Source organism: Carcharhinus amblyrhynchos, chromosome 7 (genome assembly GCF_965287045.1).
Source record: "Carcharhinus amblyrhynchos chromosome 7, sCarAmb.v2.hapA, whole genome shotgun sequence".
Classification (NCBI taxonomy): domain Eukaryota; kingdom Metazoa; phylum Chordata; class Chondrichthyes; order Carcharhiniformes; family Carcharhinidae; genus Carcharhinus; species Carcharhinus amblyrhynchos.
In genome coordinates, this window is record NC_137330.1 from 56832462 (window position 1) to 56858867 (window position 26406).

Here is a 26406-nt window from a genome sequence, read left to right on the forward strand (position 1 = left end):
TTGGGCGGAGAGATGGCAGATGGCGTTTAATCCAGATAAATGTGAAGGAAAGCATTTTGGAATGTCTAATACAGATAGCAAATATTCAGTAAATGGCAGAACCCTTACGAGTATTGACAGGCAGAGGGATCTGGGTGTACAGGTACACAGATCACTGGAAGTGGCACTGCAGGTGGAGAAGGTAGTCAAGAACGCATACGGCATGCTTGCATTCGTCAGCTGGGGTATCGAGTTTAAAAATTGGCAATTAGTTAGGTCACACTTGGAATATAGTGTTCAGTTCTGGTGGCCGCACCACCAGAAGGATGGGGAGGCTGTGGAGAGGGTACAGAATAGATTTACCAGGATGTTGCCTGGTATGGAGGGCATTGGCTATGAGAAGAGGTTGGAGAAACTTGGTTTGTTCTCACTGGAGCGACGGAGGTTGAGGGGAGACCTGACAGAAGACTGCAAGATTATGAAAGGCATGGAGATTATGAGAGAGTGGATAGTCAGAAGCTTTATCCCAGGGTGGAAGAGTCAGTTATTAGGGGGCATAGGTTTAAGGTGCGAGGGGCAAGATTTAAAGGAGATGTACAAGGCAGATATTTTACACAGAGTAGTGGGTGCCTGGAACTCATTGCCGGGGGAGGTAGTGGAAGCGCATATGGTAGTGACTTTTAAGGGGCCTGTTGACAAGTACATGAATAGGATGGGAATAGAGGGATATAGTCCCCGGGAGGGTAGGGGGTTTTAGTTAAGATGGGCAGCATAGTTGGTGCAGGCTTGGAGGGCCGAAGGGCCTGTTTCTGTGCTGTAATTTTTTTTTTGATTTTTGTTCTCCCCCAGAGGCTCTGTCCCCTTGGTACAGCCGGATGCCCAGTGGGTAGTGCCAAGATGCATCCTGGGCATTCACACTTTGCCCCTTGAACAGTGCCAGGGGCTAGGCTGGCACTGCCAAGTTGATAATGCCCAGGGTGCACTCCCCCCTTACCCTCAACCTCCTGGCGGGCCTCGATGGCCCCCCCTTCACTTCAGCGGGAAGCTGGTGGCCTGACCTCTAATAATATTTAAATTGTATTAAAATTCATATTTCTGGCTGACAGCGCCAGAAATCTTGTTAGCTGGAAATGCACGGAGGCCATGGCACCCAGTGGAAAGACTGCAAAATGGCCCCCACTTGACTTTCCCGACCCCTGCATAGAGCTAGAAGAATTGCCCCCAATATTGCAATTGAAAATTACAGAATGGCAGACTTACTAAATAGCCGCTTTACATTGGTGGTGGAAGAGGTAAAAGAATGATGGAAGCAAGGAAAATTAAAATAAGTCGAGGGGAGGAATTAATGAGATGAAAGATTTTTATAAAATGGTCATGGAAAACCTATTGAAATTAAAGGTAGACAAATCTCCAGAACCTGATGGTTTCCATTGTTAGGGATTAAGGGAAGTGGGGAAGGAAATTGTTGATGTATTAGTCATGACATTCCAAAAAACCATCAAGTCAGGAAATGTTCCCTTACATTCGAAATTTCTCAACTTTATTTAAGTTATAATGGTAGGAGAGATAAACGTGGAAATTATAGGTTTGTGGGTCCTAACATTAGATGTGGAAAGGTTTCAAGGACTTGTTATTCAGAACAGAGTGACTGAGCATTTGGGCAAATGACCTGATCAGAGAGCATGGCTTTATAAAGGGTAAGTCATGTATAACAACCCGAGTTGTACTTTTTGAGGAAGTAGTGGAATGATAGTTATGGGAGTTTTATGTTGCTTTCATGAACTAGCAGAAGGAATTTCACAAGGTTCCACATGAAAGAAATTAATGCATTGGAATAGATTAAGGGTATTGGTAAAACTATGGAGTTCACTGTTAGAAAGTATGAGGTCACCTACTTTTGACCAGAGAAAGGTTGGGATATCTTCTAAATAGCAAGAAGCTGGGAACTGTGGTTGAGATAAAGAATTAAGAATCGAAATCTCTAAAAGAGAATAAATAGATATGAAAAAGAAAAGGCATGTGGGTTGTCTCCACCTCTGGAGTTTATTGTGAAGAATGATGACATTTTCAACCATCTTAGAAGCTATTGTTTCAAGTCACTGGAATGTGGCTTCAGTCTTTTTAAAAATCCAGTCAGTGGTTTTCAGCCAATGAATTTCCAGAAAGTAATTTTTATAATCATGGCTTTGTAACATTACGTAACCTACAATCCCTTCTTTGAGGATTCTATCAGTCAAAGGTTATGTGGGTGCTACAATTTAACTTAGAATTAAACATCTATTTTCTAGACCAAGATAATCTTAAATTTTCTAGGAATGCATTTTTTGAGTGATTTCTTTGCAGTACTGTATAACGTACCTTTTGCTACTTGTCCCATTTCTATCATATGTAATGAGGCAAACTTGATTAGGGAGCTTAAGGTGAAGGAATCCGTAGGGAGCAGTGACCACACTATAATAGAATTTACCCTGCAGTTTGAGAGGGAGAAGCTGGAATCAGATTTAACGGTATTACAATTAAGTAAAGGTAACTACAAAGATGTGAGGGGAAAAGCTGGCTAGAGCTGACTGGAAAGGGAGCCTAGCAGACTGTGGAACAGCAATAGCAGGAGTTTTTGGGAGTTATTCAGGAGGTACAACAGAAATTTATCCCAAGGAGAAACATGCTAAGGGGAGGACAAGGCATCCACAGCTGACGAGGGAAGTCAAGGACAGCATAAAAGCAAAAGAAAAAGCGTACAAAGTGGCAAGAATTAGTGGGAAGCTAAAGGATTGGAAAGTCTTTAAAAGTGAGCAGAAGACAACTGAAAAAGCAATTATGGGGAGAAGACGAAATATGAGTTTAAGCAACTAGTGATATAAAAAAAAGGAAGAGTTTTTTTTCAATATATAAAAGCTAAGAGAGAGGCAAAAATAGACATTGGACCACTGGAAAATGAAGCTGAAAAAGTAACAACAAGAAACAAAGAAATGGCAGAGGAACTGAATAGTTACTTTGCATCAGTCTTCAGAATGAACCGGTGGGATGCCAGAGCTCCAGGAGAATCAAGGGGCACAAGTGAGTGTAGTGACCATCACTAAGGAGAAGATTCTGAGGAAACTGAAAGGTCTGAAGGTGGATAACTCACTTGGATGGACTACACCCCAGGGTTTTATAAGAGATAGCTGAGGAAATTGTGGAGGCATTGGTGGTGATCTTTCAGGAATCACTGGAGTCAGGGAGGGTACCAGAGGACTGGAAAGTGGCTAATGAAACACCGCTGTTTAAGAAAGGAAGGAGGCAGCAGACAGGAAATTATAGGCTGGTTAGCCTGACTTCGGTCATTGGCAAGATTTTAGAATCCATTATTAAAAATGGGATCACAGAATACTTGGAAGTTCATGATAAAGTAGGACTGAGTCAGTACGGCTTCGTCAGGGGGCGTTCATGTCTGACAAATCTGTTGGAGTTCTTTGAAGAGATAACAAGAAGTTAGATAAAGGAAAACCATTGTTCATAATTTTAGATTTCCTGAAGGCTTTTGATAAGGCCCTGCGTAGGAGACTTAAATAAGTTAAGAGTCTGTGGTGTTAAGGGTAAGATCCTGGCATGGATAGAAGAGTGGCTGACTGGCAGAAGGCAAAGAGTGGGGATGAAAGGATCTTTCTCATGATGGTTAGTGATGTGCCTCAGGGGTCGGTGCTGGGACCACAACTTTTCACAATATACATTAACAGTTTGGAAGAAGGAACTGAAGGCACTGTTGCTAAGTTTGCAGATGATACAAAGATATGTAGAGGGACAGGTTATATTGAGGAAGCAAGGAGGCTGCAGAAGGACTTGAACTGGCTAGGAGAGTGGGCAAAGAAGTGGCAGATGGAATACAATGTGGAAAAGTGTGAGGTTATGAACTTTGGAAGGAGGAATGGAGGCATAGACTATTTTCTAAATGGGAAAATACTTAGGGAATCAGAAACACAAAGGGTCTTCGGAGTCCTTGTTCAAGATTCTCTTACAGTTAATGTGCAGGTTCAGTCGGCAGTTAGTAAGGCAAATGCAATGTTAGCATTCATGTCGTGAGGGCAAGAATACAAGGGATGTACTTCTGAGGCTGTATAAGGCTTTAGTCAGACCCCATTTGAAGTATTGTGAGCATTTCGGGCTCCATAATTAGGGAAGGATGTGCTGGCCTTTGAAAGGGTCCAGAGGAGGATCCCTGGAATGGAGAGCTTGTATGAGGAATGATTAAGGACTCTGGGTCTGTAATCATTGGCGTTTAGAAGGATGAGGGGGTAATCTTATTGAACTTAGAGGATACTACGAGGCCTAGATAGAGTGGATGTGGAGAAGATGTTTCCACTAGTAGAAAAAGCTAGAACCAGAGGACACAATCTCTGGGTAAAAGAATGGTCCTTTAAAACAGAGATGAGGAGGAATTTTTTCATGCAGAGAGTGCTGAATCTGTAGAACTCTTTGCCGCAGAAGGCTGTGAAGGCCAGGTCATTGCGTGTCTTTAAGACAGACATAGATAGGTTTTTGATTAACGAGAGGATCAGGCGTTATGAGGAAAAGGCAGGAGGATAGGGATGAGAAAAATATCAGCCATGATTGAATGGTGGCACAGACTCAATGGGCCGAATGGACTAATTCTGTTCCTATATTTTATGGTCTAAAACTTTCTTCAGAGTACACTCAGGTGAACTGTGGAGTTTGTACGTTCTCTTTGTTTCTGCATGGGTTTCCTCTGGGTGCTCCGGTTTCCTCCCACAGTCCAAAGATGTGCAAGTTAAATTGATTGGCCATGCTAAATTAGTGTTAGGGGAACCAGCAGGGTAAATACATGAGATTATGCGGGTAGGGCCTGGGTGGGATTGTTGTTAGTGCAGGCTCAAAGGGCCGAAAGGCCTCCCTGTGCACTGTAGCGATTCTATGATTCTATACACATTTATTTGTTGCAAGCACTATTTTAAAGATACCTGACTTAGATTTTTGTTCTGTGGTTCTTTCATCATTGAGAATGTATGATTAAATATGTTCTGACAGCTAAGAATTATTAAAATATACCAAAGCATTTGTGGTCTTGTGTAAGCTTCTGTTAATTCTGTTCAAATACAAAAAATTATATGTTCCTTGTTATATTGACTAAACATCATGAACACATGAGCTGCATATCATTACAATGATGTTGGCCTTGGCCCATTAGTAGAATTAATATCGTTATTATCATTCGTGAGGGGAATATTCACTTTGCTACTATTACAGTACAAATGAGAAATATTTCTTTTCTCAAATTCTAATGTTAATACATTTGAAAGTTTTACAATATTAAAATATTCAGACTGAGATCTGTCAGATTCATTGAGGCTCACTCATTTTCAGTGAGATTATTGGTCCTTTTGTTATGGTGTGCGCGGCTGTATTTTTCTTTACATTTTATAAATTGAGTATTTTCTTCTTCCCATTGTATATCCTAGTACTGATTTTCAAATGTCCCAAATTACATTTTAGATGAGCTTGAGATGCTCTCTGAAGCTAGAGCTCGTTTGGCTAATACCCAAGGCAAGAAAGCTAAGAGAAAAGCACGAGAAAAGCAGCTTGAAGAAGCCAGGTTAGTCTTTGAGCTAATTTGTACAGCACAATTCAAATCATATTTTATGAACAAATATCCATTCTTCTTTGGAGAATGAAACAACTGTGAAGAGCATGATGTTAAAGTTTCAACCCTTTTATATAGGTGTGTTCAGTTTGCCTAATATATGCAATGATTATGGTGCAACAGTTAATTAAATTAGTTAAGTTTTTATTACTATCGGTAGTGGGCTATTTCAAAACCAATACATATTTCGTGCTTTAATAGCTGATTTTACAAAAGCCTGTTTAGAAACATTTGGGAAGAATTGAACAATATGAAATTTGATGATTAGCTCTTCCAATCAGCCTCCATTTTCTGTCCTACAAGCTAATTTGCTACAAAATTGTATCAAATGGAATTTCTAATCAAGTAGAACTAGGATGCTAAATCTTGATGGTAAATTCATAATGTATGTTAACTCATCTAGGAGGCTTGCAGCACTTCAGAAGCGCAGGGAACTGCGAGCTGCTGGCATAGAGATACAAAAGAAAAGAAAAAAGAAGAGAGGAGTGGACTATAATGCTGAGATACCCTTTGAAAAGAAACCTGCTGCAGGTTTTTATGATACCGCTGAGGAAAACCACCAAGCGCTTGAACCAGACTTTAAAAGACTTCGCCAGCAACACCTGGATGGAGAGCTAAGATCGTAAGTGCAATAAAAATACAAAATTGTAATTATCTGCTTTTATTCTATTTCTGTTAGCCAATTACTTTTTCTTTTCTAACCTTTTTAGTTTTACATAGATCAAGACATCACAATTTGGCTTTTTCAATTTCATCTCTTTTAAAGATCAACCTGCATAAATTAAAAGCAAAGATCTTATTGATAGGTAAAACTATCCACAGAAGTCATAAGACATGGAAAGTTGCTGAAAGTATTCATTAAAACAATGAAGAGAAAATTGATCATAAGGGGTTAAAACCAAAAGAGAAAACTGGAAAATGGCAGCATGTCTGGCAGCATCTGTAAGTAAAGAGCTGACATTTCAAGTCCAGGTGGCCCTTTGTCAAAGCTGATCCTGAAAGCCACACTCAGTTCCATGCACCACCACATGAAGACACAACCTCTCACTCCAATAACACCATCTTACTCTCTGTCAAAGCTGTCCATGTCCCCAGTTTCATTTCATCCTTCGCATTATTCAACATCTTAACAAAAAACTTCTGCGGATGTAAAACAAAATGCAAGCTTCTACAACTTATCAACACCACTGACCATCCCAGGCCCTCCACCAATCCCAACCTCTCAAACTCCATCTCTTCTTGCCCAAACTCTTGCCGTGTTTTCATCATCTTCCCCTCTCTGAAGCTGAGCATGTTGTTCTCAGCAAAGGATTTAGCTTTGTACCCTTACGTCCCCACTTGAATGAATTCCAGGATCGACATGATATTGAACTCTTTTTCCATCGCCTTTGTCTCCATGCCCACTTCTTTAAGCAAGCGTCCTCCCCCCATTCCACAGATCCTTTGACATGCCTCCAACATTCTGCTTCCAATTGGACAACCCAGCAGGATAATTATCTGCCCTCAATCTTTTCATTGGGAATTGTCATTGGGACATTGGCCGTCTCAATTTTCTGCCCCCCTCATCCATTCCAACCTCTCTCCTTTCTGCCCTTTGCTCCCTAAGGTCCAACCCTGACATATCAGCTTTGACAAAGGATCATCTGGAATCAAAACATCAGCTCTTTTCTCTCCTTATAGATTCTGCCAGACCTCCTGAGATTTTCCAGCGTTTTCTCTTTTGGTTTCAGATTCCAGCATCCACAGTAATTTGCTTTTATAAGGGGTTAAAATGTCATTTTAAAATATATTGCACACCTTGATAAACAATTGAACCTTTGAAAGAGATTGGAGGCCATTTAGTCCATTAAACCTTTTCTGCCATTTAATGAGATTATGGTTAACCTGTGCCTAACTGCTATTGCCCCATATCATTTAACAACTGATTTTAAAAAATCAAGCACTCCAATTTCAAATTAACAATTGATCTAGCACCAATAATTATTTGAGATGGGTTAGAAACTTCCAGCATCCTTTGTGAAATTTCTTATTTATTGATTTATTTCTTAGTTCACAGCTGAAAGACCTGAGTCTAACCTTTATGTCATATCTCCTGGTTCAGAACTCCCAAACTAATGGAAATAGTTTCTCTTTGTCCTTTCAATTCACCTTGATGTCTTAAGAACTTTGATAAATTACCCCTTAATTTCTATGTACCAGGGGATGCAACCCTAGTTTGTGTAATCACTCCTCATAATTTAACTTTTGAAATCCAAGTATCATTCTGGTAAATCTACACTGTATTCTGTCCAATGCTAGTATATTCTTCCCAAGGTGACGTGCCCCTGACTGCTCACGGTACTCAACCATGATCTCTTTAGGACTTCACATTGATGTAGTATAACTTCTATCTTTGCATTTTGGCTGTCTAAGTATAAAGGTAAATTTTTACATTAGCCCTTTGGTTATTCTATGTGCCTGTGTAGCATTTTAGCTGTGTAGCAATGATTTATTGATACATATTGGGAGACCTCATTTGCCTACACTGACATTGAAATCCTTTTGTCAGAGTTTTATATATTCACTAATTGCTTAATATCTCTTTATGTTTCCATCTACATTTCTTGTAATGCTTCCTAGCTTTGTGAAATCGGCGAATTTGGATATCTGGTTCTCTATTCGATCATCTGAGTCATTAAATATAGTAAATTTTTCCCATGTAAAGCTATTTAATCTAAACTCTGCACCTGTCCTCTGGAGTCTGTTGTTTCTTTGTTACAAAGGGTTTGAGAATCTCAGAAATAATGGCCGGGATTGTGCAGTGTTAATGACAACCAAACTGTTAGTTCGGCATTGTTAATCCCTTGAAGTTGATAGCAACTCATGGAGACCGCACATGAGAGATTAAACAAGGAAATCTCAAAGTTGCTGCCATCGATTCCACCTTCACCATAATGTGCATTGCAAGCTGTGACAAGATATTCATTTACCAAAGGGCACAGATTTAGTCATGGTCCAAAGAGATATAGGTGACATAATGAAAACATTTTTTAAGCAGACGTATTGTGATTTGGAATACACTGCCTGAAAGGATGATGGAAGTAGATTCAATAGTAACTTTTGAAAGGGAATTGAATAAGCACTTGAAAGAAAGGTAAGTGCAGGGCTGTGAAGAAAATACAGGGGAATGGGAATATTTTGATAGATCTTTCAAAGAGCCTGCACAGGCGCAATGTGCTGAATTGCCATTTGTACTCAGTGATATTATAAGACGGTGATTAAGTAGCTGCTTGATGCACAAGTTGAGTGTTGACTGAAAGAGGATGATGCTGACTTGATGATGATGTAAGTTGCTTCAGAATAGCAATCTAATGCTGATTGCCACTCCGAGCAAGTTATGGCCCATTTTGATTATATATTTTTTAATTCAGTGAAAAAGAAGAATCTGAACAGAAGAAAGATAAACAGCGTCTGAAAAAGAAGAAGGAATCGGATTTGCCTTCTGCTATATTACAGATCAGTGGAGTCTCTGAGTTTACCAAAAAAAGAAGTAAACTGGTTCTCCCTGCGCCACAGGTAAATAGTATATATCAATTCTAAACACTGCAAAGGTGATGTTTGTGTTTTCTGTTGTTGTTTACTTCATACCATAGCCTTTCAAATTTATAGAGAAAAGTTGCAGTTGTACTGTTCTTTACAGTACATTTGGATTGAGACAGTTATGGTACATCCTTGTCATGTCAACTTAGTCTGGCAGGAATAGTGCATAGTTCTGACCATGACACTTATGGTTTGATATCACATGAATTAAGCATAAGTTAGAATATTTTTAAAAACTTGCCCTAGAGGAATTCTATTTGTGGTAGTCATGATCACCATTGCGTTATACCTCTCAGTTGCTTAAGTTGATCATTTGGGCCCTTTATTTAAAATAGTGACCACTTCTCTTTTTTAAAAGTCTTATTCCATTTTTTTAGAAGTTCCACACATTGTAAAATTTTGCAACATCTTCATTCTAAATTTCATATGCAAACTTTTAAAATAAAAAATATTAATTACTATTAATTATTAAAATAATTAATTAAAAATTACTGATTTCACTCTGTTCTTTTCATTCCTTCTCTGATCTTGATCCAACAATGTTCTCTACATTCAACAGCAAATGTGAAATCACCAAAATTTCTTTAACCTTTTAAGTTTACTCATTATTCAACTTTTACTCCACACTAACTTCCATAACTTTTTTTGCTGTTTGGTGCAGCACCAGTCCATAGCCCCACTGTTCCCTCCATTAATGTTTATATCCCTCCATCCTTTAAGTATTATTCTCAGACATCATATTTCAAACTTCACATTTATCTTCAAAATAATGTGGAGGCAAATGCACAAATGTAAAATTATATTCATAGTTCTGATTTTTAATACTACATAATTCTATGAAATATTTCATTTAAAATAAATCATTTTTGCCTGTGCAGAAACACTTTGCTCTGCAGTTTATATATTTTATCTCAAACCTGTTTATGAAGACTTTCTAATATGCCACTTTATCCCAATCATATACATTAATTTAATCATGATCTCTATACTTAATTAAAAGGAGATATTTGCCATTTAATGCTCCTGCAGTTACGAAACAACATAATATTTGACTTTCTGTGTCCAATGTCATGGAAGATTGACTGGTAATATACTAAAAACCTTGCTTCTGCCATCAACTTTTTCCATTATAACTTCCTCTGTCTACATTTTGGAAACTGCCTAATATGAGTTTGTCACTAATTACAGAGTGTGATACATTTACATAGGCAACTTCCAATATACATGTGCAAATAGAAAGAGAGTTATAATTATCCCAATCTCTATCACTGATTCACTTGAATACTGCACTTAGTTTTAACTTCTCATGGGAGTTCATTCAGAGTGTTCAATGCAGACTTTCCTCATATTCATATAATGAGCAATGGTAGTCTTGTCTGTTAACACATAGAATATTTTACTTCTGCTTAATTCCTTAGCCTTGACATGTTGTGTTGAAGTACCCTAACTGATGAACTGTTCTTATAGCTGTCAGTAAGTTGAATAAACTAAATCATTATGAGCACATGGCTGTTATGCACTGAGAGAATGTGGTACATCATAGCTGCTCCCATTAAAACTATCACAATACAAAACAGCCATGTGTCATCATAATCTAGTTTGTTCACGGGTCAGAACAAAATAATCCATTTACTAATTTCACTGTTGAAGTTTGATATTTCTGAACTTGCAAATTGCATGAAAATACCATGTCTATTTTGAGGAGTAATGTATTTTGTTAGTCTTTTGCTCTGCAGTTTTGCTTTCTATTCATGAGTGCAGATTATTTAGAAGATGTTATAAACTGAGATTGGACCCTAATGTTTGTTCTATTTTCCAGTATTTTAAATGTTTGAAGTTATGGATATAAAGACATGGATTTGATATTAGCTACAGTTACATGCATAAAAGATCTGCAAACTTTTAATGTTCTTCTAAAAAAAACTGAAGTGGCAGCAATTTGTCTAATTGTAAAATTGCTCAAATTATTTTTAATTTATCCTTAGTTCCATTCAGAAAAGAAATCGTTGTATTTCTAGTAATATGCACCCAAAATCAAATCAAGAATACTGTTGTGCACAAGTGTACACCAAACTTGGTAATTGCTTTTAAGTCAGGTTGGCTGCAGCTGTTTCCTTTTGAATTGCATCTGTTGCTACACTTCACATTTTTTGTGGCAAGCAAAATGTTGACCCTTGTGTAACCTAGATGGCTTTGCTTGTCAAAAGGTCACATAACTATTTTTAGAACCCAGTTTGCATTCTTTAATCTTTACCAGAGTGACAGTAGCCCTAACTAGAACTTTTGAAGTTTTTTTGAGAAGTGTATTCAAGTTTTTAAGTTCCATTTTCCTTTTGGTTGCATAATTTAACTAAATTTCTTTCTTCAAAATACATCCATCTGACTGAATTGCACACTTGCAGATGTGTTGATAACTTTAGCTTAACAGCCTGGAAAGATATATAGTAATAACTTAAGTCTACATCCAGAGTATGTCTACTTTCCCTTCTCTGTCCTTGTGCAACACTTATTGCTGAATAGATGAAAGTACATTTTTAATGTATATATAAAAAACTCATTCTGACAAACTGTTGTGGTCTATGATGTCCAAGAAATAGATCAGTCCTGAGAACTCCTTATGACCTTCAATTTATTGGTTCCATAGTTCATATTAGTAATCAGAATTAGCACTGTCATTATTTGACATGTTATGAGACTCATCATCTATTTTTTATTCCTTATACTTTAATAGAATGTTGAGAGTTTAACCGTTACTGGCTGTTTCCTTATTATCCACTCAATACAGGAAATCCCATGTTTATTAAATCTCATTGCAACTATACTGCAATCACTCAACAGGTTTGCCCATTTGAAATGATCCTTTTGTGTACAGTAGCTGCATACCCTCTCTCCTTCTGCTTTGTGGTGTTATTGTTTATTGTCATCATTTAGATTGTATTCTGTCAATCTGCAATGGCACTACCTCTCTTTCATTATAATTATTCATCCTTTAGCTTGAATGCAAGCAACAAGCAGAGAGCCATTGGATATGAATTATCAGATATCACAAAACGTTTGTGCCTTTGTCACTTTGCCACTCTTTGCTGTGTTCTGTGGTTGGGTAAATATCATCCAACAGGTTCAGATATAAAGTTAAGAGTTATATTTTGAATAGAACCCGTAAGTTCGGAAAAGTTCATGAATTGACGCTTTGTTATCAAATAAAAAAAATTTGTGTTTCCTTAAGATCTCCGATGCTGAATTGGAAGAAGTAGTCAAAATTGGTCAGGCTAGTGAGATGGCCTGTCAGACTGTTGAAGAATCTGGAATGCCAAACTCTGCATCCAATGCTCTCATTTCGGAATACAGCATTGCCAACACTGGTTTGAGTTTGCGAACTGCACGCACTCCTGCAGCCCAGGATCGGATTCTCCAGGTAACTAAGCCATTTTAAGCTCAATTGGTGCATGTTTTGCATCGGAACCAATCGTATATTGTCATTATATGGAGTTCTCTTACAAATATTTCTCCCACTGTACAATGATCATTATAATGCCCTTGAATTACTTAGAGTAGAAAATGCTGTCCATATATTGTTTTGTTCTTTGTGGGCAAGACACACTGTCTTTAGTAATGTGTGCAGTTCTTTATTCTCTCATATCAACTGTTAGAATTTGATAGATTTGTGAATGTTATATTGTTTTTTTTTCCCTGAAACTAGACAGGTACAGCCTAATGTTTGGATAATGTATATTTTTGAACGCCAGCAAGTAATTGTAGAAGTCTAGTAGTGGATATTTAGTTCTGGAGGCTAGAAATTGCATTTAAGATTTGTTTTCACCAAATGTAATTCTATTTCCTTCAACTGTTTACTTCTTGCTAAACAGTTCCATAGCGACCGACACGGTTGGTCTCTTGCTTTAATACCCATTATTCACATGAACCTTTACTGTAGACTACTGGACTACACAGTGCTACTGCTGAGCCGGATGTTATCTGTATCTAATGTTCACACGTGAGCATTTCCATCAGAAACTATTAATAGAATCATTGGCAAATGTAGCTCAAATTTTATTTCTTGAATCCAGAAGCAATGAGGTTACTGGTAGCATCCCTAATGCTGCACTGGTTGAAATCAATTAACTCGGCCTATCTTGGAAATCAAACCTGGGTTTGTGCTGGTGCCTTTAATTAGCTGCTCTCTGAGCTCAGTGAGGAAAATTAACATGTAAAATTTTGCATTCTGATTGCTGTTCAGTCTCTTTTGAAGTACTATAAGGTGAAGTGCTATAAGGTAAAGCACAGGTAAGACCTCAACTTTACTTTTGTGTTTGGTGAACCACAGTAGGGAGTTACCAAGCTCATCGATCAGTATTAATTTTGAGAAGATTCATCAGGGATCTGCTCTATTTTAGAGTAGGATTGATGGAGTGCTAGAAGTGGGCTTGTTGATAATAGGTGATTAATGATCTTTGGCGGGGTCGGGGGAAGGTAAGGAGAAGTAAAGATAAGGAAGCTAAAAAGAAAATATAGAGTTCTATCAAAGTGACCTTTCTCTGCCTTGTTCTTCATCGTGTAGGAAGCCCAAAACTTGATGGCACTGACGAATGTTGATACACCTCTGAAAGGTGGACTGAACACCCCTCTCCATGAAAGTGATTTCTCTGGAGTAACTCCACAGAGACAGGTGGTTCAGACACCAAATACTGTTCTTGCTACACCTTTCAGGTAAACGTTGCTCTTTCATGCAGAAATTTAATACTACTACCTTTGGTTTTGGATTAAAAAGTAGACATTTTTGAATAAGATTATATTTTTTGCAGAGAACAACTCAAATGGTTGATATGAATTATTGCTTAATTTAACTTAAAGAATATTTCCTCTTTTTATTAAACCACATTTTATTTATATATTGCTGCATGACATTAATAGCTTCTAGATTATTTATGATATCTAGCTTATAGAACATCCTGTGTACACTCTTGAAAAATGTAACTACAATCCATCCTCTCACCATTATTTATGTTGAGCTCTTGAAAACTGAATGCAGAAGCTAAGCCAGATCATAAAAATTAAGGTCTGGGTGACCCTGTTTCCAGTCAAGCCAACTGAGAGAAATGTATCCTTTATTTCCTCTGGATGGTGGGGACAAAGAACACCTAGTAAGAATGAGGACCAAGGGATTGATTAAGAAGAGGAAAATAGAATATGAGAGTAAGCTTGTGGGGAACACAAACCGACTGTAAAAGCTTCAATAGGTATGTGAAGAGAAAAAGATTGGTGAAGACAAATTTATAATGGGGAACAAAAAAATGGTTGACTGACTAAATACATATTTTGGTTATTTCTTCATAAAGGAGGACACACATGACATACCAGTAATGTTGGGGAACACTGAGTTTAGTAAGAGGGAGGAACTGTAGGAAATCTGTGTTTGTAGAGAAATGGTGTTGGGGAAATTTATGGGATTGAAGGCCAATAATCTACATTTCAGGGAACTGGGAAGTTATTCTAAACATAGTGAATGCATTGGTGGTCATCTTCCAAGATTCTATAAACTGTGGAACAGTTCCTGAGGATAACTAATGTAACCCCTCTATTTAAAAAGTGGATTAGAGAGAAAATGAAATTAAAATCAGTCAGCCTGATATCGGCAGTGGAGAGAATTTAGACTATTATCAAAGATTTTATAGCAGAGTACTGGGAAAACAGTGGTAGAATTGGACAGAGTCAGCATAGATTTACAAAAGGGAAATCATGCTTGACAAATCTACTAGAATTCTTTGAGGGTGCAACTATTGGGATTGATGAGAGGGGACCAGTGGATATGTTTATTTAAACTTTTAGTAGGCTTTTGACAAAGTCCCATGTAAGAGAATAGCATGTAAAATTAAAACGCAGGATTTGGGGATAGTGTATTGGGATGGATAGAAAACGCGGTGGCAGACAGGGAATAGGAATAAATGGGTCTTTTTTGAAATAGAAGACAGTGACTACTGAGGTATTGTAGGGATCGGTGTTAACTACTCAAAGTATTGCTTTGGATGAGGGAATATCTCCAAATTTGCAGATGACACAAAGCTAGTGAGAGGATGATTAGCTAGGAGGCTGCAGAGATGTTTTAGTGTGATTTGGGCAAGCTGAGTGAGAGGGCAAATGCATGGCAGGTACAGTATAGCGTGGATAAATGTGAGGTTATCCACTTTAGTAACAAAAGTAGAAAGGAAAATTACAATCTGAATGTCTATAGATTAAGAGAAGGAAATTTATGATGAGACTTGGGTGTCCTTGTACATCAGTCCCTGAAGGCAAGTATGCAGGTGCAGCAGATGCTAATGAAGGCAAATGGTATGTTGGCTTTTATAGCACGAGGATTCGAGTGCAGGGTCTTGGTGAGGGCACACCTGGAATATTATGTGCAGTTGTGGGAAGGCAGGACTGACATATGAGGAGAAATTGAATCAGTTAGGATTATATTCACTGGAGCTCAGAAAATTGAGGGGGGATCTCATAGAAATCTATACAGTTCTAACAGGACTAGACAGGGTAGATGCAGGAAAGATGTTCCTGATTGTGGGGATGTCCAGAACCAACAGATGAGGAGAAATTTCTTCACTCAGAGGAATTTGCTACTGCAGAAAGCAGTTGAGGCCAAAGTATTATATGTTTTCAAGGAGGAGTTGGAAATAGTCCTTCGGGTGAAGGAGATCAAAGGCTTTGGAGGGAAGGTGGGACTAGGCTATTGAGTTGGGTGATCAGTCATGGTCATATTGAATGATGGAGGAGGGTCAAATGACCTACTCCTGCTCTTATTTTCAATGTTTCTGTGTATCAAAAAACGGCATTTCAAATGGAAAGGTGGAGAGGAGTGATCCTAGTCAACAACATCCTCATTGAGCTTTTAAGTTGCACCTTTCATTTCATTTATCGCCTTTTTCAGCATTTATATGACTATTTGGAAGAGAGAAGTCTTTACATTTAATAAGAGAAAATGGTTTTGTTTTAAATTTTTTAGGACTCCAGCACATGATGGCGATGGTTTAACTCCACGAAGTGGAATGACACCTAAACCTGGTGTGGCAGTGACCCCAGGAAGAACTCCTTTACGAGACAAATTGAATATCAACCCAGGCGAGGAAATGGTGGATTATAATGATCCTTCATACACCAAACAACTGGTAGGACTACAGGGATATTTCTGGAACTAATCTTTAATCAGTAAAAAAGAATACATTTATATTATTGTGCAATCTACACAATGTTAAATGTACACAATGACTAATCAGACTTATGTATTTGCCTTAACAGTAAAAGCCCTTCACATCCTCTTGCATTATGCAACATCAATAGCAATATTCTCATTGTTTCCCTTCAATTTGCTTTTGTTTGAATATGGGCTATAGTTTGAATTTATTTTAATTTGAGCCCAAATACCTTTAACTTAGGCTTTCGTTAACAGACTGAATGGTAATACTTCGGTATGTATTAAAGCAAAAGAGATGTAGAAGATTTAGGTGGTTAGTTATTTCCAATCAGTGAAATGTTTGCATCTGCATTGCTAGATCATTTAGTTATTTGTTATTTGCCTTTTTAGTCCTGAAGGAACTAACTTATCCAGAATGAAAGAGAAAGTTTGACTTGATCTTATATATGTTGCATTTAACCTATTGACTAAAGTTACAATATTGTATAAGGGCACAAGAAAAGTCAAATAAAGGAAGATACCATTTGGTACTGAACTGTTTCCACCATTATTTGCATCGTTCATTGCTGTCAGTAGTGGATATAATGCAACCAGTGTGTCGAAACAGTGTTATCAATCATATAGTCACCTCTTTTGCTGTATGTTCTATAATTATAACCAAAATTGCAGTAAACTTGAACTGACAAATATTTTCCGGCTGTAAGTTTAGATATTTCCAGAATATTAAAACACACGTGAACACTGAAAATCAAAATGATAGATGCCTCAATGATAGCATTAGAGGACCTTGCTGTTTTAGTGGCAAAGAAATCCATGAGCCTCTTGCACTTCCTGTTGGTGAGGATGGAAGAGATGGGACAGGGGAGTTTAAAAAGACAGTTTACCACAGATAAAAGGAATTGAGGTGAGAGGTTGTCTTTGAGTTCCTAAAATAAAGCAGTTTTGCCAAAAGAAAGCAGGACCCAATTATGTTCTTTTTAATTCAGCCAGATGTGGCAGCGAATAGCTAAACCAATTGTCTGCCACACACTTTCAAGTATGCATCACTTGGATCTGAGAGTGGAGGTGAAGGCCATAGTGGTGTAATGAGCAGGGTATAAGGGAGTAATGGTTTTAATGGGGTCTAAGACTGTGATCAGAGGTGGTTTTATCTGTGATTGGCACACTGAATACTGAGTGCACACAAGATGGCAAGTTCAAGGATGTGATTGTGAATATGGGTTAGGCAGTTTAAGTGGAAAGAGAGATTAAGGATCGGAGGACAGAGATTTTAGGATAGGAAGCATGATGAATTGAGATAGAGGTTGAAATCATTAAGAATGAGAAGTTGCTTGGAGGAGAAGCTGAGGGAGGAAAGCAGTGAAAATAGTTTTTTGAGAAAAATTTTGGGATACTTGGGTGGGTGATGAAGACTAAAGTTTGTAGGTGAGGCTAGAAGAGTGGATGCTGAAAGGAGGAGAAAATGCCACAGGAGTAAGAGACAGACTGTATGAATTGATACCAATGGGCCATGGTGGAAGGTGTAGGTAGATGGGAGGCTTCACGTCGTGGGAAGGTATCATTGCCCTTCAGCCAGATTTCTATCAAGGCCTGATGTAGATAATTCTTTTTATAAGTCTTCATGATATTAAAGATACTGGATTGAAATCCAACATCAATATTTGATCAAGCCTTCAGTTATTTGTGCTTTCACTCTGGATTTTGCTAATCTGGCCCCAACACTCACAGTTAATTTTATTTGTAGGAAAGAGAGCACCGAGAACAACTGCGAGTGGGACTGTTGAACCTTCCTACTCCAAAGAATGACTTTGAAATTGTGCTGCCAGAGAATGCAGAACGAGAGCTTGAGGAACAGGAGACAGAAGATAATTTCATCGAAGATGCTGCTGATGTAGAATCTCGTAAACAAGTAAGCTTCTTCAAGAGCTTTATCAAAGTACATTTTTCAGAATTCTCTCTTGTGAACATATAATGCATTGTTTTGAATTTACCCGAATCACGTGGCCAGTATTTGAATTCTAGAAGCTGATCTGCTCTTTGTTAATGATCTGCTAATGGCTCATTGGAACCATGCGGTATATTTATCATGCATCTGGCTTTTAAAGGCAAATTTGTATTAGTAAGTTTCAAATTTTCATTATTTCTTTTTCAGGCAATGAAGGATGCCGAACGTGAAAGGGAATTAAAAAAGAGACACCAAACAGTACAGCGAAATCTTCCAAGACCAACAGAAGTGAGTATAAAACTTGCAATTTAACATTAAATATTGACAGAAAATAAACATAAACATGGAAGTGAAAACCAGTAAATTATATCCAACAGAGTGGAAAGGAAGGCTTTCGATTAATGGAAGAATTGCACTATGAAAAAGTGGCAATAGCAGCATAATAAAGTCTATAAATAACATTTTCAGAACTTTTAAGATTAAGTATCACAAAGATAACCATGGAAATGTTCTTTCAGAATTTTAAGTTGCTATGTATAAGCCGCATTATTGTTTAATTTTAGGTAAATGAGACCATCTTGCGACCTCTGAATGTTGAACCACCTTTGACTGAGATGCAGAAAGCTGAAGAGATGGTGAAGAAAGAAATGATTATTATGCTACACTATGACACACTTCATCATCCATATGTGGATCAGTTTGGTAAAAGAGGGAAAGGGGCAGGATCAAGCTCCAGTAATGCTGAACATATTGCTTTCCTGGAGCACAATGCATATGAAAAAATCAGTAAAGAAGACATGAAGAAGGTTTGTTCATTTTTGTATTGTTTTAAATACAACAGGTAATGGTGTTGGATGATGGAACGTTTCATTGAGTGAATAAAACGTGAAGAGATGTGGAACAAAAAGTTGACTTTTTTAACTTTGCATCTAGGAAAGAAAATAATCCGAGGGTTTTGGTGTGCTTCATTCTGAGAGAAACACGGAGAGCTTGATTTTTCTATTGGGGATAAGTTGAGGGGGTTGAGCTATGAGGAGAGGCTGAATAAACTAGGCTTGTACTCGTTAGAGTTTAGAAGAATGAGGGGAGATCTCATTGAGATGTATAAGATGATGAATGGGATGGATAGGATAGAGGTGGAGAGACTCTTCCCGCTCAAAAAAGACAGTAGGACTAGGGGGCACAGCCTCAAGATAAAGGGGGGGGCGGTTTAGAACGGAGTTGAGGAGGAACTTCTTCACTCAAAGGGTGGTGAATCTCTGGAATTCTCTGCCCGTTGAAGTGGTGGAGGCTGCCTCGCTAAATATTTTTAAGACGCGGGTTGATGGGTTTTTGATAAGAGAGGGGATTAAGGGTTATGGGGAGAGGGCGGGAAGGTGGAACTGAGCCGCGACAGATCAGCCATGATCTTATTGAATGGCGGGGCAGGCTCGAGGGGCTGGATGGCCTGCTCCTGCTCCTATTTCTTATGTTCTTATGTTCTTACATGATTCAGGACGTTAAAATACTGGTCATTAGAGGTGTAGACAGGCAGTTTCTTGCTTGGACAGAATAGTGGAGATGGGCTTAAAATTAATACTGTTCAGGTGGTACTTAAGATTAGAAGACACCTTTTGTACTGAATAGTGAATTTTCTAGAAAAGACACCTGAGGGTCAGCAAATTTAGAAAGGAATTAGATGATTGGTTGACAATGAAACTGCAGATTTTGGGGATTAAAGACTATTGGGTTCACAATTTGTGTTGCTGATGTAGGCAAGGGCAGCAGTGGAGGTTATGTAGGTGTTAGTGGAGGGCGCCAGGTCAGGATAAACAGAAACCATGTAGAAAAGGATGAATAAACTCATAAGCTTAGAGACTGGGTTGTTCTTCTCCAAGCAGAGTATCTTGTGGCAGGATATGACAAGGTTTTCAAAAGCATTAAGGCTTTTGATAGAGTAAATAAGGAAAAATTGTTTCAAAAAACACTCGGTCTGCAGACGCAGCAAATGATCAAGAAGGTGAATGGAATGTTGGCCTATATCGTGAGGGGGATAGAATATAAAAGTAGGGAGGTCTTGCTGCAACTGTACAAGGCACTGGTGAGGCCGCAACTGGAGCACTGTGTGCAATTTTTGTCCCCTCGTTTGCGAAACGATATATTGGCCTTGGAGGGAGTACAGAGAAGGTTCACCAGGTTGCTACCGGAGATGAGGGTGTTAGCTTATGAGGAGAGATTGAGTAGATTGGGCCTGTACTCGTTGGAGTTTAGAAGGCTGAGGGGGGATCTTATAGAGACATATAAGATAATGAAGGGGCTAGATAGGATAGAGCTAGAGAGATTCTTTCCACTTGGAAAGGAAACCAGAACTAGAGGGCCCAGCCTCAAAATAAGGGGGGGCAGTTTAGAACAGAGTTGAGGAGGAATTTCTTCTCTCAGGGTAGTGAATCTCTGGAATTCTCTGCCCATTGAAGTGGTGGAGGTTACCTCGTTGAATATGTTTAAGTCATGGGTAGATAGATTTCTGATCAATAAGGGAATTAAGGGTTATGGGGAGCAAGCGGGTAAGTGGAACTGACCCACTTCAGATCAGCCATTATCTTATTGAATGGCGGGGCAGGCCCAAAAGGCTAGATGGCCTACTCCTGCTCCTATTTCTTATGTTCTTATGAATCAGAAGCAAGATAAGATATGTTTTATACTGAGTTGCTGTGGTTTGCCTGGAAATTTGATAGAAAAAAATCAGTGGTATCTATTCAAAGATAAATACTCTAATGCAGTTTTAGTGGAATAACCTGGGAGAAACTGTTTCCAATGATGTAAGGGACAGTAACCAGCAAGTTGATCAACAAAATGAATCAGAGAGGAGATGAGAAATGTTTTTATGCAGTGAGTTGTGATTGGAATGCTTTATCTGAATGTATGTTGGAAGCAGATTCATTTATAATTTTCAAATGGAAATTGGATGAATACATAAAGGGGGGAAATTGCAGGGCTATGAAGAAAGAGCAGGGGTGGAACTAATTGAATTGCTCTTTCAAAGAACTGTCATAGTTATGATGGATTGATTGGCTTTGTTCTGTGCTCTATGATTCAATGTATACTGTCATTGCACTTTGAAGGGTTCTTGAACCAAATTTGGTAAACGTTTGATTTTTGCTCCTGTGTACTCATTGGAGGTCTGGAGTGCATCTGCTTCAATGTAAGGAGCATAAAGGGCAAGACAGATGAATTTAGGGCCTTACTGCTTACGTGGTTGCAGTGACAGAGACTTAGTTAAAAGAAGGACAGGACTGGCAGCTGAATATTCCAGGGTATAAGTATTTTAGGTGAGACAGAAGAGGGGCTAGAAGAGGTGGGGGAGTAGCAATACTGGTTAGGGAACATAGTACAGCGGTGCAGAGGGTGGACAATTTAGAGGGGTCATGTAACAAGTCACTGTGGATGGTGCTCAGAAACAGGAAGGGCGCAGTCACTTTGCTGAAGGTATACTACAGGCACCCCCCCAACAGCCCACGGGAAGTGGAGGAACAGATATGTAATGAGATTTTGGATAGGTGCAGAAAAAAATAGAGTTGTTGTAGTGGGAGACATTAATTTCCCTTGTATTGACTGGAAAGTGTTTAGGGCTGGGGATCTGGACAGGGAGGAATTTATAAAATGCATACAGGAAGGTTCTTTGGAACAATATGTTGATAGTCCAACTAGAGAGGAGGCTATATTGGACCTAGTACTGGGAAATGAGCCTGGTCAGGTCGTCAAAGTTTCAGTAGGGGAACATGTGGCAAATAGTGACCACAATTCTGTAAACTTTAGGATAGTAATGGAAAAAGATGAGTGTTGTCCTACAGGTAAGGTGCTGAATTGGGGAAAGGTTAACTATAGCCGGATTAGGCAGGAATTGATGGCTGTTGATTGGGAGAGGCTGTTTGAGGGTAAATCCACATCTCGCATGTGAGAGTGTTTTAAGGAGCAGTTGATAGGGCTGCAGCACAGGCATGTGCCTGTAAAAAGGAAAGATAGGAAAGGTAGGATTTGAGAGCCGCGGACAACCAGGGAAATTGAGGGTCTGGTCAAAAAGAAAAGAGAGGCATACGTTAGGTCCAGACAGCTAAGAACATAAGAACATAAGAAATAGGAGCAGGAGTAGGCCATCTAGCCCTTCGAGCCTGCCCCGCCAAAATGGAGCACTGGAAGAATACAGAGAAAGTAGGAAAGAACTCAAACGGGGAGTTTGAACGGGCAAAAAGGGACCATGAAATGTCCTTGGCAGACAGGATTAAGGAGAATCCTAAGGCATTTTATTCATACGTTAGGAACAAGAGAGTTGTCAGGGAAAAAAAATCAGACCTCTCAGGGACAAAGGAGAGGAATTATGCTTGGTGCCCAATGAAGTAGGTGAGATCCTGAATGAATACTTTGCATCAGTATTCACAAAGGAGAGGGACGTGTTGACTGGGAGTCTCTCAGAGGGATGTGTTGACCCGTTAGAGAAAATCTCAGTTACAAGGGAGGAAGTGTTAGGTTTTCTAGGGAACATTAAGACAGACAAATCCCCAGGGCCTGATCGCATCTATCCTAGACTGCCCAGGGAGACAAGAGATGAAATTGCTGGGCCTCTAACAGAAATATTTGTCTCTTCAGTGGTCTCAAGTGAGGTCCCAGAGGATTGGAGGATAGCAAATGTGGTCCCGTTATTTAAGGAATGTAGCAAGGATAACCCCTGTAATTTATAGGCTGGTGAGCTTGATGGTCGTGGTAGGGAAATTGTTGGAGAGGATTTTTAGAGATAGAATGTATGCACATTTAGAACGGAATAATCTCATTAGCGATAGACAGCATGGTTTTGTAAGAGGGAGGTCATGCCTCACAAATTTGGTTGAGTTTTTTGAGGAGGTGACAAAAACGATTGACGAGAGAAGGGCCATGGATATTGTCTATATGGATTTTAGTAAAGCGTTTGACAAAGTCCCTCATGGCAGGTTGGTACAAAAGGTTAAATCTCACGGGCTAAAAGGAGAGCTAGCTAGGTGGATGGTGAACTGGCTTGGCCATAGAAGACTGAGGGTAGCAGTGGAAGGGTTTTTTTAGGGCTGGAAGCCTGTGACTAGTGGTGTTCCACAGGGCTCTGTACTGGGACCTCTGCTGTTTGTGATATATATAAATGATTTGGAAGAAGGTGTAACTGGTGTGATCAGTAAGTTTGCGGACGATACGAAGATGGCTGGACTTGTGGATAGCGATGAACGTTGTCAGAGAATACAGCAGCATATAGATAGGCTGGAAAATGTGGCGGAGAAATGGCAGATGGAATTTAATCCAGATAAATGCAAAGTGATGCATTTTGGTAGAACTAATGTAGGGGGAGCTATACAATACATGGCAGAACCATCAGGAGTATAGATGCACAGAGGGATCTGGGTGTGCAGGTCCACAGATCCTTGAAGGTGGCAGTGCAGGTGGAGAAGGTGGTGAAGAAGGCATGTGGCATGCTTGCCTTTATAGGACGGGGCAGTGAGTATAAAAGTTGGCGTATGATGTTACAGCTATATAGAACGTTGGTTAGGCCACATTTGGAATACTGTGTCCAGTTCTGGTTGCCACGCCACCAGAACAACGTGGAGGCTTTGGAGAGAGTACAGAAAAGGTTTACCAGGATGTTGCCTGTTATGGAGGGTCTTAGATATGAGGAGAGATTGGGTAAACTGGGGTTGTTCTCCCTGGAAAGACGGAGAATGAGGGGCGATCTAATAGAGGTGTATAAAATTATGAAGGGCATAGATAGGGTGAACAATGGGAAACTTTTTCCCAGGTCACAGGTGACGAACACAAGGGGTCACAGGTTCAAGGTGAGGGGGGCAAGGTTTAACAAGGTGTCAGAGGGATGTATTTTACACAGAGGTTGGTGGGGGCCTGGAATGCACTGCCAACCAAGGTGGTAGAGGCAGACACGCTGGGATCGTTTAAGACTTATCTGGATAGCCACATGAACAGATTGGGAATGGAGAGATACAAATGAATAGTCTAGTTGGAAGCATGAGGAGCGCAGGCTTGGAGAACCGAAGGGCCTGTTTCCTGTGCTGTGTTGTTCTTTGTTCTTTCTATTGAGAGTGCCGAACTCAAAAAAAGCATCATGCATAGCTTAAGTAATATTGAGTTAATGAAAAGCTTGGATTAATGTGATTGTAGGTGATATACTTTGAAATAGACTAATAAGTGGTTGACCATTTAATTTATTAGGTAGTATCAAAAGGACGTAGGGACAAAACAACCAGAGAGTTTAAAGCGTACTTGTGTCTGGAATAAGCAAAACAGTTCCTTTGTACACATTAAACATTTAGGCCCTTGAATTTTTGAATTCTTTAAACTGGTAATGATATGCCAGTCTAGCAAGTGCCATAAAAAATATTTAGAAAATAATTCTTGCAATGCAATGATTAAATAGAGTTGTAAACATTGTTTCCTTGCCACAAATTTTGAAGTTCCTTTATGAAGCAAGTTGCATGAAAAAATTTAAAATGTCAGACACACGCCTTTCATGTGTTTTCCTAGGTCTCTGACTAATATGAATATTGATCAAGTTAACATTTTTTTAATGAAAAGAGAGTTGGGGAATAATGCATTGTGGATACAGTTTAGGTTATAATCAAAATGGTAACCACTGAAGGTGCACTTCCCACACATGAAGTTGCAATGCAGGCATTGTGCCATTTTTGAGTTTTTGAAGGAGCATTCCTGTTGGGTTAGAGAGTGAGTTCCGGAGGAGAGAGAACATAATAGATTCTGGCTCACAAAGGCTGAAGATCAGAGCACTGTGTAGCATGAACTTGGGAAAAGGGGATAATAAAAGGCTTAGGAAAGGAGATCACAAGAGCTCAGGAGAGGGGGCAGCAAAGACTGAGGTGACTGGGTGAATCACAGAATAGAATGATTCACCAAGTGACAGATACTCAGGAGAGGGGGTGGTGAGGATTTAGGCAGGCTCTTGGGGAAGGAGAGGGTGGTTTTGAAGTCCCAGAAGATGGAACAGCAGGGGTGCAAGAGAGAGTGTTGCGAGGGTCCAGAAGAGATGCTACAACGTGCTCAGAAATAGAATGGGGGTGTGGTCAGCAAGAGCTGACAAAGGGAGCGGGTCAGTGGCATAATTACAGCTCCTTGAGTTTCAGGGAGCAAGAAGCAGAATGACTGACACATTATAACCCAGAGCCAGAGGGAGTGGCAAAGCAAGTGGCTGGCAATTGCTAGTATGTGATGATGTTACCAAACCCTGGTGCAAACCAGTCATTTGGCTGACAGGCTACACCAATGACATCAGCAGTGGAAAAACATGCAGTGACACCTGGCCAGTAGACATCAGGCATTACAGTGGATCAAATACAATGGATCAAAATTGTTAATTTACTATACTGCTACCCTCAATAAAAAGTGCCTTCTCTTGACTATGACACTGTTTTCAATCCACTTGGTAGGGAAAGTGCAGCTTCAGATCACTGCAAATGTCAGCCTTTTGGCTCAGGCCAAGTGTCAGATCAAGCCTAAGATGGGTGCAATGCCTTATCTGGTCAGCTTGGATCTTATTTCTCTGCCTTGTGGAGATAGTGAATTGGTTTTAATTGGATTTCAAATTTGGTTTTTGAAGCAAGCAAGCAAGGAATGGATTTGAGTTCACCCATTGGCTTTATGGCTTTAAGGTTGGAATAGAACGTGTAACAAAAATTTGTGTTACAATACACCAATTGTGCCACAGGATGTCAGTAATGTGTTTGTAGTTGTGTTCAACGGAGGTTGGCAAGACTAGTGCAATGAATCAATGGGAACATATAGTCGGAAGTATTTCTAATAAAATAGGCCTGCTTTTGTGACAAAATAATTAAGGTTCTTTTCAAATTTTCACCTCATTCACCTTTGAAAGCCGTGAAGAAAACAACAGCTCAAATGTATTTCTACATTGTTGGTTTTTGATTCAGAATGCTTATTTAATATTTTAATGAATGAAATGACGAGGCATATTAGGAAAAATACAATTCAGGACCCTCAGTATAGAGTTTCAGATTTGGAGTTATTTGAAGTAGCACCTATTATCATCATAGAATCCCTACATTGCAG

At 39.2% G+C, this 26406-nt stretch overlaps 1 protein-coding gene across 1 annotated transcript in view; it reads left to right on the forward strand.

Moving 5' to 3' along the window:
- Nucleotides 1-26406, forward strand: part of cdc5l (CDC5 cell division cycle 5-like (S. pombe)) — a 56878-nt gene that overhangs the window by 18711 nt on the left and 11761 nt on the right. The window contains exons 5-13 of the mRNA XM_080192370.1: nucleotides 5467-5566; nucleotides 6018-6236; nucleotides 9025-9169; nucleotides 12420-12608; nucleotides 13752-13900; nucleotides 16188-16350; nucleotides 18121-18285; nucleotides 18529-18609; nucleotides 18885-19127. Coding sequence (XP_080048496.1) covers nucleotides 5467-5566; nucleotides 6018-6236; nucleotides 9025-9169; nucleotides 12420-12608; nucleotides 13752-13900; nucleotides 16188-16350; nucleotides 18121-18285; nucleotides 18529-18609; nucleotides 18885-19127 — 1454 coding nt within the window. The remainder of the gene's footprint in view (nucleotides 1-5466; nucleotides 5567-6017; nucleotides 6237-9024; nucleotides 9170-12419; nucleotides 12609-13751; nucleotides 13901-16187; nucleotides 16351-18120; nucleotides 18286-18528; nucleotides 18610-18884; nucleotides 19128-26406) is intronic.